Here is a 17,725-nt window from a genome sequence, read left to right as displayed (position 1 = left end):
AGATGGAATGAGTTGTCTGCTTCCGAGGAATTAGCCACATACGACACACCAAAGAGCAGCCAATAATGGAACATGCTAGCTTTTTCTATACCCAGCTTTGAAACCACGTCTTCCCTGAACTGCCGTCATTTCTCCCTACCCATTGTACCACAGGTTTCCTAGAAGAACAAAAATAAACAAACAATACCAACAATAAATCCATCACATATTCTGCTTAATTATATTTTAAGAGCAAGAAAAACATCAAAAAATGTTGAGAGGTAATAGGGTAGATACATTGCTGTTCGATTAAATCTAGTCATCTTATGAATATCTATTATACTTAGTCAAAAAAAGTCCAATAAGTTTTTTCTTTGTAAAGTTTATTTTAGAAAAAAAGAATGTTCTAAACTTGTTTTGTTTGTTTTTTCCCTTCCCTTATAGATATTGAAGAATTTGAAACCAAAACACGAAGTACTGTGTCAGTCCGAGAAGGTCAAGGTGTGGTGCTTCTCTGTGGTCCACCACCGCATGTTGGAGGTATTGTGGGGGTAAATGTGATCATACTACTGAGGCTATCATATGGAGACTCTGATGGATTAAATTGTATCTCCTAACAATATATGTTAAGGACCAGTACTTGAGAAACTGACCTGGTTTGTAAATAGGACCTGTGAAGATGTTGTCAATTAAGTTACTGAGATACAAACCACTGCCATTGAATATATTCCAACTCATAGTGACCCTGCATGACACAGTAGAACTCCTGATTTGGGTTCATATTTATCCAGTGGCAAAAAAGCAAACAAACCAAAACCCCAAACTCAAAGTTATTGCCATGGAATCAATCCCTATTCATAGTAGAAAGTCTCATCTTCCTCAAGTGGAGTGGCTAATGGCTTTGAACTGCTGACTTTGTGGTTAGTAGCCTGATATGTAGTCCACTGCACCACCTGGGCTTCTATGGACAGTTTCACTTTTTGCCCACACAGCAGCTGGTAGGTTCAAAGTGCTGAACTTGTGGTTAGCAACCCAACATATAACCCACTGTACCAGGATTTAGAAGCCAAGAAATGCCAAAGACTGCCCCAAATTAGGAGAGACAATCTGTGAAAACACACCAGGTTCTTATGGCATCAAAACAGTCCTCTATGCAAATATTTTATTTAACATATTTATTCAAAAATAATTAAGCAAATATTTTCTTGAGGAAGTGTTGTCTGTCTATACACACCCTGAATATTGAAGTTTAATCATGAAACTGACTCTTGCCAGAATCTGATATTGGGCCGTATATGTTAGATGACACAGAGCAATCTACTGAACCCCTTTTGGACTCAATTGTTTCATCTATAAAGTTGATATATCTATAAATATCTCTCAGATAACACTGTTGAAAATGGTAAATGAGCTGAAAAATATTGGCTTATAAAGAGTCTAGTCCTTTTGTCTTAAATAAGAAAGCTAAGGCTGTGAGTTAATTTGCATTTGGGGGCTCTTTGGGAAAGTAAATTTCATTATCTCCCTTGGCAACTGCATAGGAACTATTGAAATAGAAAGAGAATTATTTATTTATTTGAAGCAAATTCCAGATGGCATTGAATCAGCGTATCTACTAAAATGATGGAAATCAAGAATTCGATTTGGCCCATGAAGGAATCTGTTGTAAGGAACGTAATCCCTCTTGGAGTTACATTTTCTTAAATTTTAGATGATTTGATAATATTGGGCTATGCTTCTCCACAGCAATGAATCTTTGAATCCATTCTTGAAGGAGGCAATATTCATGGGTTAATTGATTTGGTACAATTCAATATTTCACTAAGTATATTTATCGAAGTATAATGATAATAATGAATAGTTACAGAATAGAAGAGTAAATAATTTACATGAATTATCTGGAATCCTTAAGGCAACCCCACGAGGGAGATGCTACTATAATATAATTATAATTGGACAAGTGAGAAAAATAAGGCAGAAAAACTTGATGCTCCTACAGGTAGTAGGAAATCGAGCCAAAATGTAATCTCAGGAAGACTGGTTAGCATAACCTACGTCCTTTAACCAAAAGAAGAAAAAGAAAAAAATCCAAACGGTGGGGAGTCTAGTTTATTATGAATCATAGTCACCCAATGAAAGATATTGAGAGAGTAAATCATCATGAGAGCAGATATTTTCTCTTTTCTCTTGAATAGAACCTGATGGATTTGAGCCACTGACAATGCAAGTCTCTCTTAAAATCAGCTTTAATTCTGAGCTGAAACCTTTTGGAAAGCAGATAGTCAGATGTTTAAAAGTAAATGACAAGCAGTTTTTCCCAATGAGAAACCGAAACAAGTTTCTGAGACTTTAAAAGCAGGAGAAAATTTTCCATCATTATTTTCATTTTGGACTCAATTTCATGAAATTCTGATAATGAAATGAATGGAAAGTATAATTAAGAAATATTTCATTCAATATTGTATTAGTCTGGGTACTTAGAGAAACAAATCCATAGAAATTCATGTATAAGAGAGAGTTTTATATAAAGGGTAAGTGCATATCAAGAAAACATCCCAACCCAGTGCGGCCTAAGCCCACAGGTCCAACAGTAACCCATATGACTGATGCCGATCCACAAAGTCCTTCTCCATCTCATAAAGCACACACTATAATGCTGACTGCGGAAGGGAAGTTGACTCAGTGAATCTGTAAGCATCTCAGCGCTGTCAGGGGTCTCCACAAGGCTTCTCCAGCACCCAGGGCTGCATCGGGGTAGGTCCATGTGGCTTCTCTTCAGGGATGTCTTGTAGGAAGTGAGCCTTGCCAGCTAAATCAGGGAACTGGCCAAGGCAGATGCACCCTGGTCTGACCATCAGAAAGCAAGAGACCGGAGAACTCAAAAGGTGAGGCTCACCGAGTCATTTATCCCTTCACCCTTCAATTAACCCTACATGTGTTTATTGTCCAGATTGGAACAATAAGCTAACTACCTCAAATATTATTAGTTTTAAAGATTAATATGGCATCATGGCTACCTATACTACTAGGTTAGATTTACAAAGATTTAATGCTGTCCTGAGATAAAATATTGTCTTAGTCTGAGTTCCCTATTGAATCAAAACCAGTTAAGTTTTTATATGTACCTATATAGAAACAATGATCTCAAAGAAATGGTCCACACAATTCTAGAAGTGGGGAAGCTCCAAATCAGTGGGGGCTTCTTCTATGTCATATGTTATAGGAGCTTGCAAATCCAGGATCTGCAAGTCATAGCAGGCTTCTAGCTGTGGAAGCAGACAGATTCTAGTTGACAGATAAGATGGTAGGCTGCAGTGGAATCTAATGAATCCTGAGAGTGCTTGACAACATGAAAGGCAGCTGGGTATAATCCAAACAATGAGATGATGATGATCCAGATGTAGGATCAAATCCAATTTCTGTACAAATGAAGAAAGGTTTGCCAGAACACCAATATAAAAGGAGTACCACTCAAAAAAAAAAAAAACCCGCGTAAAAACTCCACTGGGCAGAACTTTCGTCACACGTATTTCCCCTGCTATCAAGCATCCTGCAACTTGTTCTGAGGAAATTGACTTAGTGGTATCGCATCGAAAGTTTCTCTCTGGTCATAGTGCATTTTTTCGTAAAAGCTGTTTCATTCAAACTCTCTTTTTGTGATGTCTATTTTAAGAGAACTGCATGTGGCTGTGAAATTTTGTTTCTTGCTTGGGAAAAATGCCACAGAAAGTGTTGTGATGTTGAACACAGCTCACAAGGACAGCGCTATGGGGAAATCTCAAGTATATGGGTGGTCTTCTCATTTCACAAAAGGTGAAATGTTGATTGATGACAAACCTCATTATGAACATTCATCTTCTTCCCAAACTAGCAAAAATGTCAACTTGTAGTGCATTTGGAGTTCATTTCACCAGGTCAGACTATTAATCCAGCTTGCTATTTAGAGGTTCTGAAAAGATAGAGTAACAGTGTGTGGCAACAAAGACCTGATCTGAGGAAGACAAGGGCCTGGTTTTGCCAACACAACAATGCACCTGCTCACACAGCCATCTCAAGTGTGCCAATTTTTGGCAAAACAGTATGCCTCTCTTACTCCTCACCCATCTAAGTCACCTGATATCACTCCATGTGACTTCTTTTTGTTTCTATGAATGGAGGGGGACATGAAAGGACAGCAATTTGATGACATGGAAGAGGTGAAGAAAAAAATGAAGGAGGTGCTATCAGCTCTCCAAACTGATGAGTTTGAAAAAATGTTTCCAAGAGTGGAATCACAGATTTCACAAATGTATTAAGTGTAATGAAGAGTACTTTGAAGGTGATAAGGGTGTTTTATTTTAAAAAGTACACAAAAAAACTTAAAAAATTCATTTTTATGCAGTGGTAACCCCTTTTATATTGGAAGCAGGTCATTACCCCCCCCCCCATCCCCTGCACCAAACAAGCTTTTCACAGCAGATCTCATCATGAAGATGCTTATGTAATATTAGATCACACCATGGGAGAGAACTATGACATAAGCCAAGTGGAGATATAACCTTATCTGTCACAAATATTGCTCCAGAGCACCCAGAAAATTGTCCAAGCTTTTTGATGGTGGTTATTTTTAAATCATAGGAAAATAATTTCTAGTTCTATAAGATGACAAGATAAGCAAAATGTTTTCTGTTTTGACTGTCAGTCTGTGTCATTTTATGTTCTGACATTGGTCAAAGATTCTTGACAGAACTGAAGAATGTTTTCAACTTTAGTTACTCTTCTCACAGATAACATAAATGAAAAATATTTTTAAATGAGCCAGTCACAGATGTCAGAAATAACAACAAAAGCAGAAAGCAGCCAGGCCACCTACCCACAGTAAAGTGGTTTTGATCTTTCAAAACATAGAAAGATCTCATTGTAATTCTACCACTAGAATTAATTGCAGAATAGTATACCTCAAATATAAAAAGCCAAAAGATATTGCAATTAAAAAATTATAAATGAATAATTAGTCTCTATGGCTAACGTGACTGAAACCAAATTATATTGTTTTAGTTTAAGCCCAAGGTTGTTTGTCAATATTGACTCCACCCAAGAATCACAAGGTGACAGTTTTTGTCTCATTACATATCTTGATGATCAAGAATGGCATAAAGGGGATGGCTACAGACATTCTTTGATCTAATTGGATAAATAATGTTCAATTATTTAGAGGGAAACATAATAATAATAATAATAATAATAGCTTTGAATTATAGAATAGTTTCATGGACAGGCACTTTGTTAAATACTTCCTATTTATTATTCTCACAATATTAAGAATTCAGAATACTACTGAAAATACTTCTTTTTAACAGAAGAAAACAGAATTAGATAATTTAAATAAGTACATCTTCAGTTTGCAAAATAAATGTAAGATTCCAGTTCAGAATTTTCTTTTAAATCATTTTATTGAGGCTCATACAACTCTTATCACAGTCCATACATACATCAACTGTGTAAAGCACATTTAACCATTCGTTGCCCTCATCACTCTCCAAGTTTGCCTTCTGCTTGGGTTCCTGGAATCAGCTCCTAATATTCCTTTTTTCCCTTCCCCTCTCCTCCCTGCTCATGCCTCCCTCATGAACCCTTAATAATTTATAAATTATTATTTTTCCTTATCGTACACTTCCCAGCATCTCCCTTCACCCACTTTCCCATTGCCCATCACCCAGAGAGGAGGTTATATGTACATCCCCAAGACCGTTTACCCCTTTCTACCCCCACTTCCCTCCCAGTATCACCAGTCTCATCCTTGGTCCTGAGGGGTACATCCTTGGTCCTAGATTCCCTGTGTTTCCAGATCCCACCTGTACCACTGTGCATCCTCTGGTCTAACCAGGTTTGCAAGGTAGAATTGGGATCATGATAGTTGGGAGGGGAGGAAGCGTTTAACAACTAGAGGAAGGTTGTGAGTTTCATTATTGCTACACTGAACCCTGAGTGACTCATCTCCTCCCCACGACCCCTCTGTAAGGGATGTCCAGTTGTCTACAGATGGGCATTGGGTCCCCATCACACACTCCCCCTCATTCACGGTGATGTGATTTTGGTGCTTGAAACCTGGTCCCCTCTGTCCTTCATGATTACACATGTTGGTGTGCTGCTTCTGTGTGGGCTTTGTTGCTTCTGGGTTAGATGGCCGCTTGTTTACTTTCAAGCCTTTAAGACCCCAGACACTATAGTTCTTGATAGCCAGGCACCATCAGCTTTCTTCACCACACTTATTTATGCACACATTCGTCTTCAGCCTTTATGTGGGGAAGGGGATCACACAATGGTGGTTTTTGTTCTTTGGTGTCTGCTACCTGATCCCTTCAACACCTCATGTTCACTTAGGCTCTGTGGGCTTTGTTGCTTCCGAACTAGATGGCCACTTGTTTGCCTTCAAGCCTTTAAGACCCCAGACACTATATCTTTTGATAGCTGGGCACCATCGGCTTTCTTCACCACGCTGGCTTATGCACACGTCTGTCTTCAGTGATCATGTTGGCACGGTGGGTATCATGAAATGACCATTTAGCTGAGAAAGGTGCTCTTGTATTGAGGGAATGTGCATGAGGAGGCCCAATGTCCACCTGCTACCCTACTGCTAAACTTATAAATATATGCACATAGGTCTATTTTCCCCTCAATCATAAAATCATAAATATATTTACAAATGTACATGTCTGTATTTATGCTTCTCTCTATGCTCTTTGCCTCCTACTCCTTTCCTCTATTTCCTTATGCTTTCCTCCTGTCCCACTTCCATGTGCAGCCCTCATTCTGGTTTCAGTAATTCATCTCAGTTACCTTGCCCTTGGTCACTCCCTACCAGTCCTCCCATCCCTCCCTCCACTGGTTTTTAACCACTCATTGTTCCCTTGTCCCTGGGTTGGCCAACACCTCCTCCTTACCCCTCCCTCCCACACTCTCATGTCCCTCTGGGACTGTTGGTCCCATTATTTTCTTCTCATATTGTTTGTTCAGCCTAGGTGGACCTGCAATATAGTAATATGTGCATAAAAATGCGGTTAGTTTTGAGAGCACCAAAGTGGCACATAAGAACATGGCATCATGACAGCAACACCGACAAGCTAACAAACTAAAAAGCTACTGACATACAAAATTTAAGAGAAGAGAACAAAAGAAAAACAAAACAAAGAGACCGCAAAACAAACAAACAAACAAAAAAAGCCTGTTAGTAGTTCAGGGACTGTTTGTTGACCTTTTGGAGTGTTTTCTGGACAAGTCTGATGGGGTGGCATGTCCTGGCCCCAAAGTCCCTCCCTTTTTTTGTTATTTAGTTTTTTTAACATTTTATTAGGCGCTCATACAACTCTTTTCATAATCCATACATATACATACATCAATTGTATAAAGCACATCTGTACATTCTTTGCCCTAATCATTTTCAAAGCATTTGCTATCCACTTAAACCCTTTGCATCGGGTCCTCTTTTTTTTCCCCTCCCCGCTCTGCCCTTCCTCATGAGCCCTTGATAATTTATAGATTATTATTTTGTCATATCTTGCCCTATCTGGAGTCTCCCTTGACCCCCTTCTCTGTTGTCCGTCTCCCAGGGAGGAGGTCACATGTGGATCCTTGTAATCGGTTCCCCCTTTACAATCCACTCACCCTCTACTCTCCCAGTATTGCCCCTCACACCCCTGGTCCTGAAGTTATCATCCACCCTGGATTCCCTGTGCCTCCAGCTCCTATATGCACCAATGTAAAGTCTATCCTTTATAGTCCCTCGGGGCCTCCTTGCTCTGCTTCCCCCGCTGCTTCATTTCACGCCCCCAGTGTTTTTCCTCAGTGTGATGGGGTCAGTTCAGTCACACATCCCCCCCACTGTGTCTCAGGTGCTGTCCCATGTAGGGCCATGGGTCAGTGAGGGATGTCACATCTTACTATGGGGCGGGCTATATAGTGCTCTCTGTACATTGGGCCCTCCAAGCTGGGCTGTCATTCTCAGATTAGTGGTCCCAGGTGTGCTCTGCTCCGTTCTTCCTCCTTCCTGTGCTTCAGCTTCCTTCTGGGTGTGGTGTGGTAGGTCAGTTCCTTTCCCACACCAGACGATCTATTTTCATTTTCTGTGGTATTCCCTTCGATGATGGGGTTCGGGCTAACTCTGGTTGGGGCCGGCATATGGTCAGGTCTCTTGGTGTAATCCTCCATGCTTTACGTTGCCCTCCTGGTTTGGCGTGTCATGGTCGGGTTCATATGCATGTTCCAGTTCTGTGGGGACACAACCAATACTCTCCTCCGAGTAGGCTAGTGCCCTGTTCCCCCCATGCCATCCACTCGTTTTCTCCCCACCCCACTTCTCCCTCCACCGATCCCACTTTCCCTTCTTTATTTTGGGCTCTCATGTACCTCCCTAGATGTGGACTGCCCTCCATCCAACTATCTATGCTTCCACCCATTTATTGTGAGATAGGTGTTTATTCTTCTATTCCTGGCATGCTGATTGTACTTACCTCAGGGGCCTCATGTTATACCTGTCCTTTTGAGTTTGGCTTACCTCGCTTAACATGATTCCTTCCAGCTCTTCCCATGAAATGACATATTTCATGTGATCATCTGTGCTTTTCAGTGCTGCATAGTACTCCATTTTGTGTATGTGCCAGAGTTTACTGATCCACTCATCTATCGATGAAAACTTAGGCTGTTTCAAAGTCTTTGCGATAGTGAATTGTGCTGCAATAATCTTTGGAGAGCAGATGACTGGTCATGTTTTATTTGCTGCTTCCACCAGGTATATGCCCAGTAGAGGGATGACTGGGTCATAAGGTAGATCAATTTTCATTTTCTTTAAGTATCGCCAGATTGCTTTCCACAGTGGCTGTGCAAATTATAGAATGGTTGTCATGGATAGGCACTTTGTTAAATTCTTAAGATTCCAGTTCAGAATTTTTTTTAACTGAAGACCGAATGCATTTTGTTTAATACTTAAACTTGACCTGTCTACCAGTTTCAGCATTCTTTACCTCTTTCATCACAGCTCCCAAAGTATCTTTATTTGGTTCATGTGAAACAACTTGTATTTTCCCTTTTCCCCTGACTCGTCGTCTTGTGAATATGAATTATGCAAGGAAGACTTTAAGAACGAAGAACAGGCTTGACAACATTCAAAACTATGTTATTTGACAGCATCTTAGCAGGGGTGAAGCTTTGAAAATATACCTTTTCCCATATTTGCCTATAATTGGTCCTTGTTTTACATCTAAATTACTTGTAGGAGCCCTGATACTACAGTAGTTAAACTGTTCTGCTGCCAATGGAAAATTTTACAGATAAAAGCCATTAGCCCTTTCAGGGAAGAAAGATGTGCTGTATGCTTCTGTACAGATTTATAGTCTTGGAAAACCTATGTGTCAGCTTTATCCCATCCTCCATGGTCACTATGGGTTGGAATTGACTCACCATCGATAGGTGAAACTATTTAAACCTCTATGTAGTACCTGTGAAAGTAAAAACTGTAAATTTAGCAGCTTAAAATGACACTCATTTATTAGCTCACAGTTCTGGAGATCAGAAACTTAGGACAGCGTGCTGGGTCCTCTGATCAAGTTATTGGGAGGGTAAGATTAAGATGGTACATAGGTGACAGTTGTTTGGGACAAATGTTCAGTTCAATTATATTTTTGAAAGGCTTTTTCCATTAACTTTATTCTGTGTTCCAGAGAAAGTTATAGCGCCTCTTATAGCTTCTTTAATCTCCTTCTTCCAAATCTTTTAAATGACTTTTTTGCTTTCTTTATATATGATGCTCTCAATGTCTTTCCACCTTCCTCTCATCTTCAGTAATTAGTGCTCAATGCAACGTGTCTCTTCCTCATGTCATCTTTACATCCATGTGGAATTTTTTCAAGTTCATGTTTTGGTTCTTGATGATTTGTTATAATTTTTTTCAGCTTCACCTTGTATAAGAACAATTGAAGATTTTTGGGCCATGTCAATATTTCCTTCTATTCTTGTGAAGATTTACAACCCCCAAAACTCACATGAGCAGTTATACCCATCTCTGTAGGGTCACTATGAGTCAGAGTTGACTTGAGTTGTTGTTTTAAAGTTCCGTAGGTTCATAATTCATATCCCAATTATTCACTGGCTTGTTTCAGCTGTTTCGTCTAATTTTGACTTGTGCTCCAGTAACAAGTGGCAGTGCCGACACCTGCTGTCCATCCTCAGTACTGAATTCCATTCTGTTGGAGGAAGCAGCTCTTCCACAGTCAGATTCTGCTCACCGTCCAGCCCACAGGGCCCCTCCACAGACCCGATATCACATGGTGTTCTACTGCTCTTCAGAGTTCTCCAGGTGCTAATTTTTCAAAAGTGGACCACCTCTTCCTTCTTCCTAGTCTTTTGTTTATCTTGAAGTTTTGCTGAAATCTCTTCCCTTTGGGAGACCCTGCTGGTATTTGAAATATTGCTGGGACTTCACGGAAGCAAGGAAATTATCAGAAAATCAGAAACCAACGGGTTGACTGAGGAGATGAAGATGGCTTCCCTACATGTATATAAATAGGATCACGGAGACTAGAGAGCATGTTGAAGCAAAGCCTGACATGATCAAATTAAAGTCTAATGCATGTAAAGTAGAGGATTCTTGAAGATATCAATACAGCTGGTATTTCAAGGGCTAGTAATTGATGGTATAAATGTTTAAATGTTTATATAGCTTTGCATAGTTTGATTTTATAATGTTCTCTCGGTACCAAGCAAGAAAGCAGCAGTGGTTTCACAAGTAGTTTAATAAAAAAGAGATACATGATATTAAATTGCTATTATCAGAAAATTCTAAATTCTTATGTTTTCTTCTTGGTATACTTATGGAAATACTATCAAAACCCTTCTCTGCGAATAATGGTTATACATAAATTCAAATGTGTTTCATAAAGATAATAAAGAAGCTTGAAAACAAATATCAATTTTAAAAATAATTTTATTGGGGGTTCATATAACTCTTATCACAATCCATACATACATCAGTTGGATAAAGCACATTTGTACATTCGTTACCCTCATCTTTCTCATAACATTTGCTCTCCATGTAATCCCCTGGCATAAACTCCTCATTTTTACCCCAACAAATATCAATTTATAAATTTTCCAACACTGTCTTGATGCACACCTGAAAACCAAAAGAAGAAAATACAGATACATAAAGAGTTCAGCATGAACCAAATTGACTGAGAACTATTAGATATTTCTTCTTTTTTTTAAAAAAAAGCATTTTAGTGGGGACTCGTACAACTCTTATCACAATCCATCCATTGTGTCAAGCACATTTATACATTTGTTGCCATCATCATTTTCAAAACATTTTCTTTCTACTTGTGCTCTTGGTATTGGCTTCTCATTTTTCCCCTCCCTCCCTCACCCTTCATAATTTATAAATTATTATTATTTTTCCATGTCTTATACTGACTGATGTCTCCCTTTACCCACTTTTTGGTTGTCCTTCCAAACCCCCCTGGGAGGGGGTTTTAGGCAGATCATTGTAATCAATTCCATCTTTCTCCCCTCACCTTCCCCTTTGCCTCCTGGTATCACTACTCTCAATATGTCCTAAGGGGTTTATCTGTCCTGATTCCCCCTTACCTGCACCCAATTACATCCTCTGGTCTAGGCCAGATTTGTAAGGTAGAGTGGGGTCATGATAGTGGTGGAGAGGAAGCATTAAAGAACTAGAGGAAAGTTGTATGTTTCATCAGTGCTACACTGCACCCTGATTAGCTGGTCCTTTCCTTGTAACCCTTCTGTAAGGGGATGTCCTGTTACCTACAGATGGGCTTTTAGTCTCCACTGCACATTCCCCCACATTCACACTGATAGGATTTTATTTTGTTCTGGATCTTTGATGCGTGATACCTGATTCCATCAGCATCTGATGATCACACAGGTTGGTGTGCTTCTTCCATGGGAGCTTTGTTGCTTCTCAGTTCAATGGCCGCTTGTGTATCTTTAAGCCTTTAAGACCCCAGATGCTATATCTTTTGATAGCCGGGCACCATCAGTTTTCTTCATTACATTTTCTTATTCAATCCATTTTGTATTCAGTGATCATGTCAGAAAGGTGAGCATCACAGAATGCAGGATTATTAGAACAAAGTATTCTTGCATTGAGGGAATACTAGAGTAGAGGCCCAGTGTCCATCTGCTACATTAATACTAAACCTATAACTATATGTACATAGATCTAGTTCCCATCATATATATAAATATATTTGCATATGTACATGCCTGTACTTAGACCTCTATAAATGTCCTTTTCCTCCTAGTTCTTTTGTCTCTTTCCTTTTATTTTCCTCTTGTCCCACTATGATGCTCAGCCTTTCTGATAGGCAAAAGGAGAATTGGCACAAGTATTTATTGTGGATGATTCCCACTACATTTTTAATGATTATGGGCATAATAAATACCGAGACCTCCTGGAGATCCTGCTTCTCCTCTTGGAAGGTGAGTGTTTATAATTCTGCAATATTAGATTGGGGAAAAGCCAAAAATCAGTTGTCACCAAGTCAACTTCAGTCCACAGTGACTCTAAGTGTCAGAGTAGAACTACGCCCCTTTGGGATTTCAGTGGTTGATCTCTTGGAAGTAGTTGAAAAGGCTTTTCTTCCAAAGCACCTTTGAGTGCATTCCACCTTCCAAACTTTGGTTCACTTCCAAGCCCATTAACTGGTTCTATCACGCATGGACTCCAGGGGTAAGATAGCACAGTTGAGAAGAGAAGAACCCCAGTCAATTATACCAGGACACAAATTAGATTTTTTTCAGCTTGATCCTAGAAATGTGGAAAGCTAACTAGAAGCAAACCACTAAGTATAGTGTGTACCATGAGATAATAATATTCAGTTCATTTTCTGTTTTATAAACAGATCCCATAATTGTGACTGGATGAAGGCATTTGCACTCTACTTTTAGAGCCACCTTAGAAATTGGTCACATTTCCCAAAAAAGTTGACTTCCAAAAACTTCTTGAAAAAAAAATGCAAGTTTTATGGGAATGTGGGATAGTGGGAGAATAAATAGAGGGCTATTTATATATAGCATATTTTCTTATGAGACTTCATTGAGAGCCCCCATTATGTAGTATAATAAATATAGTGTTTTAGGTAAATTGAAATATTTTGCTCCTTCTACTATGTGTCTGAAAGGCTCTAAGTTCATCTTTCTCTGTACAGGTTCGTGTACTGGGAGCCCTAATACAACATTCGTTTTGCACATTCATTTGAATGTGGGGTGTGGGAGGTCACTGAGCCTTGAAGGCAACCTAAGAAAACATAGAATTCTCTACCCCACTGATTATCACTCACCTTAAATGTCAACTTTTGTTAAGATGCATAGTGGCTTGGGAAAAACAGCCTGTCTATGCCACTTGTCATAGGCATATGAGCAGAATTCCTTCTAAATTTAAAAATAAACATAAATCCCTTCAAGCTACTCCTGCCAGATAAATATAAACATAGTGAATAGAATTCAATGGAGTAGTAAACTAGCCAAGGCTCAACCAAAATTATTTTAAAATAATAGAATATAGAAATAGTACATGCTGCCTAATTCATATCATTTTCATTGTTAAATAATAGTGTCACCATATCCGAAGTAAAACACACACCTTTTAATTTATTATTTGATTATAAGAATCTGTGTGCTCTTAAAAAAATCACGGATTTCAGTTGTATTTTAGAGGAAATACTCCCCTTTTCTCTCCTCAAACCCAAAGATAAAGTCAGCTAGAACAACTGAGCTGAAGCCAGTGGCTGGGTGCATCTGTGTCTCTAGCAGGAAAAAAGCACTGTTGTCTGAGCCCAGCACTGGTACTTGAGTCAATAAAGATAGTGATAATATGCCTTAGATTAAAAACCATTTTCAGCAAATGTCAAAATTGGGTTACAGTGAAAAAAAATGTGCTCAACTCTCCTATCGCTTTACTCCCATTTAGTGGCTTTACTGTTCCAGGAGGGAGTTAGTAGTGTTGTCTTAATGCAGAGAATGCGTTACTCTAGAGAGCTTCTTGAATGTGTAAACTGTGGACACTTCCAATGGCTGCCTCTTGATGTAGAAATATCTTTAATTCTAATTTATAGTAGCCCTCACCTTGACCTAGTACTGTGTATGCATTCAATAAATATTTATTTTGTATTTACTAAATGCCATTCATTATTCTGAGAGCTAGGAAATATTTGAGAACAAAGAGGCAAAGTTCTTAACTATGTTAATCTCAGACTATATAATGTTTTGTAATAACCACTACGAAGAATGAATAAATGATGAAAGATTGTTGAGTGTTGTAGGTCTATGGTCAAAAAAGACTTCGTTGATATTTATAAAGAGGACTAAACTGAGCAATAGGGTAAAACACAGTGACTTTCTTGGTCTGAGCTTCCTCAGGAGTAGATAAATATGAGGGTAATAAAAATATTGCTGCAAATCATAGAATCCTTCAGTAAGCAAAAAAATATCAACATGTGAAATTACAGCATCTTAACTACGGTATGTTGTATTCACATCTTAGCACACTGGGCTAAAGTCTGGTCCCTCTCCTGGGGAAATATAAACAAAGCCCTCCCCTTGGATGGGTCAGTGGCCTCTTCCCCCATTATCCATGTCTTTTTCCCCTTCTTTCCCCTCCTTTTTGGTTGGCTGCCATATGTATCCCTAGATGAGTCTGGCCCCTGCCATAGTACCTGGACCTCACCCCTGTGATGTATGCATACAGTAGCTTTTCCCCTGTGCCCCTTTGCATTTTAAAGTTTACATCAGAGAACTCATGTAGTACTTGCCCTTTTGTTCTTGGCTTATTTTGCTCAGCACCACTGTAGCTTAATGTACCCTCCATCTGATTGAGAAACCTCCGAAGGTGGCGGTGTCAGCTCTCTAGTTCCTTCCTGATGAATTCCTTATTCCTTGATTTATACCATGTGAAACTGGAAGTGTGGCAGCAATTCATATTCTTTTTAGTGATCTTCGAGTTAGAGGGAAAAAAAAGAGAGTTTAAAATAATAAGAACAGAGCTATAGGGTGGATAGTGTAAAGTTTCCCCCCCAAATTCCCAGAAGATGACCCTCAACTAATGTCTTAATTGGGGAGGGAGGGGACTCTTAGAGATAATAGGCTAGATAGTCCGATTTTTAAGTAAATATGATTATTTTATGAATATGAATCATACTTCATCAAAAACACTTTAAAAAACTCATTTTATTAGGGGCTCTTACAGTTTTTATTGCAATCCATACATATATTCATTGTGTCAAGCACATTTATACATATGTTGCCATCATCATTTGCAAAACATTTTCTTTCTACTTGAGCCCTAAGTATCAGCTCTTTTTTTCCTCCCCCACCGTCCCTCCATCATGAACCCTTAATAATTTATAATTTTTTTTCGTGTCTTACACTGCCAATTGTCTCCCTTCATCCACTTTTCTATTGTTCATCCCACTGGGAAGGGGTTATATATTGATTATTGTATTTGATTCACCTTTTCTCCCCCCACCTTCCCCTTACCTTCCTGGTATCACTACTCTCATTATTGATCTGGAGGGGTTTATCTGTCCTGGATCCCTGTGTTTCCAGATCTTATCTGTACCCATGTACATGCTCTGGTCTAGATTTGTAAGGTAGAATTGGGGTCATGATAGTGGGGTGGTGGAGGGAAGCATTAAAGAATCAAAGGAAAGTTGTATGCATCATCAGTGCTATACTACACCCTGACTGTCTTATCTCTTCCTTGTGACCCTTCTGTAAAGGAATGTCCAATTGCATACAGATGGGCTCTGGGTCTCCATTCCGCATTCTTCCTCATTCACATTGATATGATTTTTGGTTCTGGGTCTTTGATGCCTGATGCCTGATCCCATTGACACCTCATGATCACACAGGCTGGTGTACATCGTCTGTGTGGGCTTTGTTGCTTCTCAGATGGTCACTTGTTTATATTCAAGCCTTTAGGACTCCAGATGCTTTATCTTTTGGAAGACAGGCACCATCAGCTTCCTTCATCACATTTGCTTATGCACCCATTTTGTCTTTAGCTATTGTGTCAGGAAGCTGAGCATCACAAAATGCCAAGTTATTAGAACAAAGTGTTTTTGCATAGAGGGAGTATTTGAGTAGAGGCCCAATATCCATCTTTTACATTAATACTTAACATGCAAATATATGTACATGGATCTATTTCCCTATCATTATATATAAATATATTTACCGTATATACGTGAGTATAAGCCGACCCGAAGATCAGCTGAGGCACCTAATTTTACTACAAAAGTGCATTAAAATGTGTTGACAAACTTGGCATATACACGAGTATATATGATACATATGTACATGCCTGTCTTTAGACCTCCATAAATGCCCATTTACTTCCTAGTTCTATTTTTTTTAGTTTGTTTGTTTGTTGTTAAATCATTTTGTTGGGGGCTCATACAATGCTTCTCACAATCCATCCATCCATCCATCCATTGTGTCCAGCACATTTGTACATTTGTTGCCATCATCATTCTCAAAACATTTGCTTTCTACTTGAGCCTTTGGTGTTCGCTGCTCATTTTCCCCCTCCCTTCCCACTCCCCCCTCCTAGTTCTTTACTCTATTTCCTTTTACTTTCCTATTGTTCCATAATCATGCTCTGCCTTCATTTGGGTTTCAGTAATTCCTCTTGGTTACATTGCCCATGATCTAGCCCTACCAGGCATCCTACCCACTCCTTGCCATTAATTTTAGATCACTTGTTATTCCCTCATCTCTGGATTTTAGTGCCCACTTCCTTCCCTCCACCCACTCTCCTGTGTCCCCCAGAGAAAGGAGGTCTTTCTTGGATCATAGAGTTGGGCAAAGGGATAGGATTGTTGAATCCAATTTCAGTGGATCAAGAACTAGGCTAGAACTTGTGCAGGTTTATCTCCCAAAAACTAGAGGTGATGAGACAAGAAGAACGATGAGTCAAGATAAAGAGAACTATTTTTGCCATCAAGTGGATTCTGACTCATAGCAACCGTATAGGGCAGAGTAGAACTGTTTCATTGCACTTTTGAGACTGCAAGTCTTTCCTCAACAGACAGTTTCCTCATTCTCTGTAGAGGTTGGTGTGTTTGAACCAGTGCCCTTGTGGTTAAGCACTGTTAACCAGAGATCACACCTTAGCCCACTATACTAGTATGGCTTCTAAGTTTTACCAGAGCATCCATTTATATACTGAAGGTTCTCCACAACCTCAAGGAAATTCCCTTTTAGAATGATTGACTGCTTGTATCAGATCACAAAATGGAAGGTAATTGCACGATGAAACAATCCATGCCAAACTCCTGCAAATATAGCCTAGTCATGCGGACATATAATGTTAACTATCAAACTAAGGTAGGGGACCCCTGTGCACAGGCCAGTGTGCATGAAGTAAAATTAGGGAATATGAGAGAAGATAAGGTTAATATAAGACCCTATGTCACCAAGTCAGTTTTATAGGATTTTAAAAAGAATTAATACATCATTTTATTGACACCTTATCATCACACAGGCTGGTGTGCTTCTTCCATGTGGATTTTGTTGCTTCTCTAATAGATGATCTCTTGACTTTAAGCTTTTAAGACCCAGACACTATATATTTTAATATCAAAGAACCATCAGCTTTCTTCACCACATTTGCCAATGCACCTATTATGACTTTAGTTTTTGTGTCTGGAAGGTGAGCATCACAGAATACCAGGTTATTAGAACAAAGTGTTCT

General features: G+C 39.2%; 1 protein-coding gene across 1 annotated transcript in view; it reads left to right on the top strand.

The window, feature by feature from the left end:
* Window positions 1-17,725, top strand: part of CNTN6 (contactin 6) — a 272,495-nt gene that overhangs the window by 75,974 nt on the left and 178,796 nt on the right. The window contains 1 exon segment of the mRNA XM_075550875.1: window positions 424-519. Within this exon segment, the coding sequence (XP_075406990.1) occupies window positions 424-519 (96 nt within the window).

The sequence above is a fragment of the Tenrec ecaudatus genome, chromosome 5, assembly GCF_050624435.1.
Source record: "Tenrec ecaudatus isolate mTenEca1 chromosome 5, mTenEca1.hap1, whole genome shotgun sequence".
Classification (NCBI taxonomy): Eukaryota; Metazoa; Chordata; class Mammalia; order Afrosoricida; family Tenrecidae; genus Tenrec; species Tenrec ecaudatus.
The sequence above is the reverse complement of the archived record's forward strand: the minus strand, read 5'-3'. Positions and strand labels throughout refer to the sequence as shown.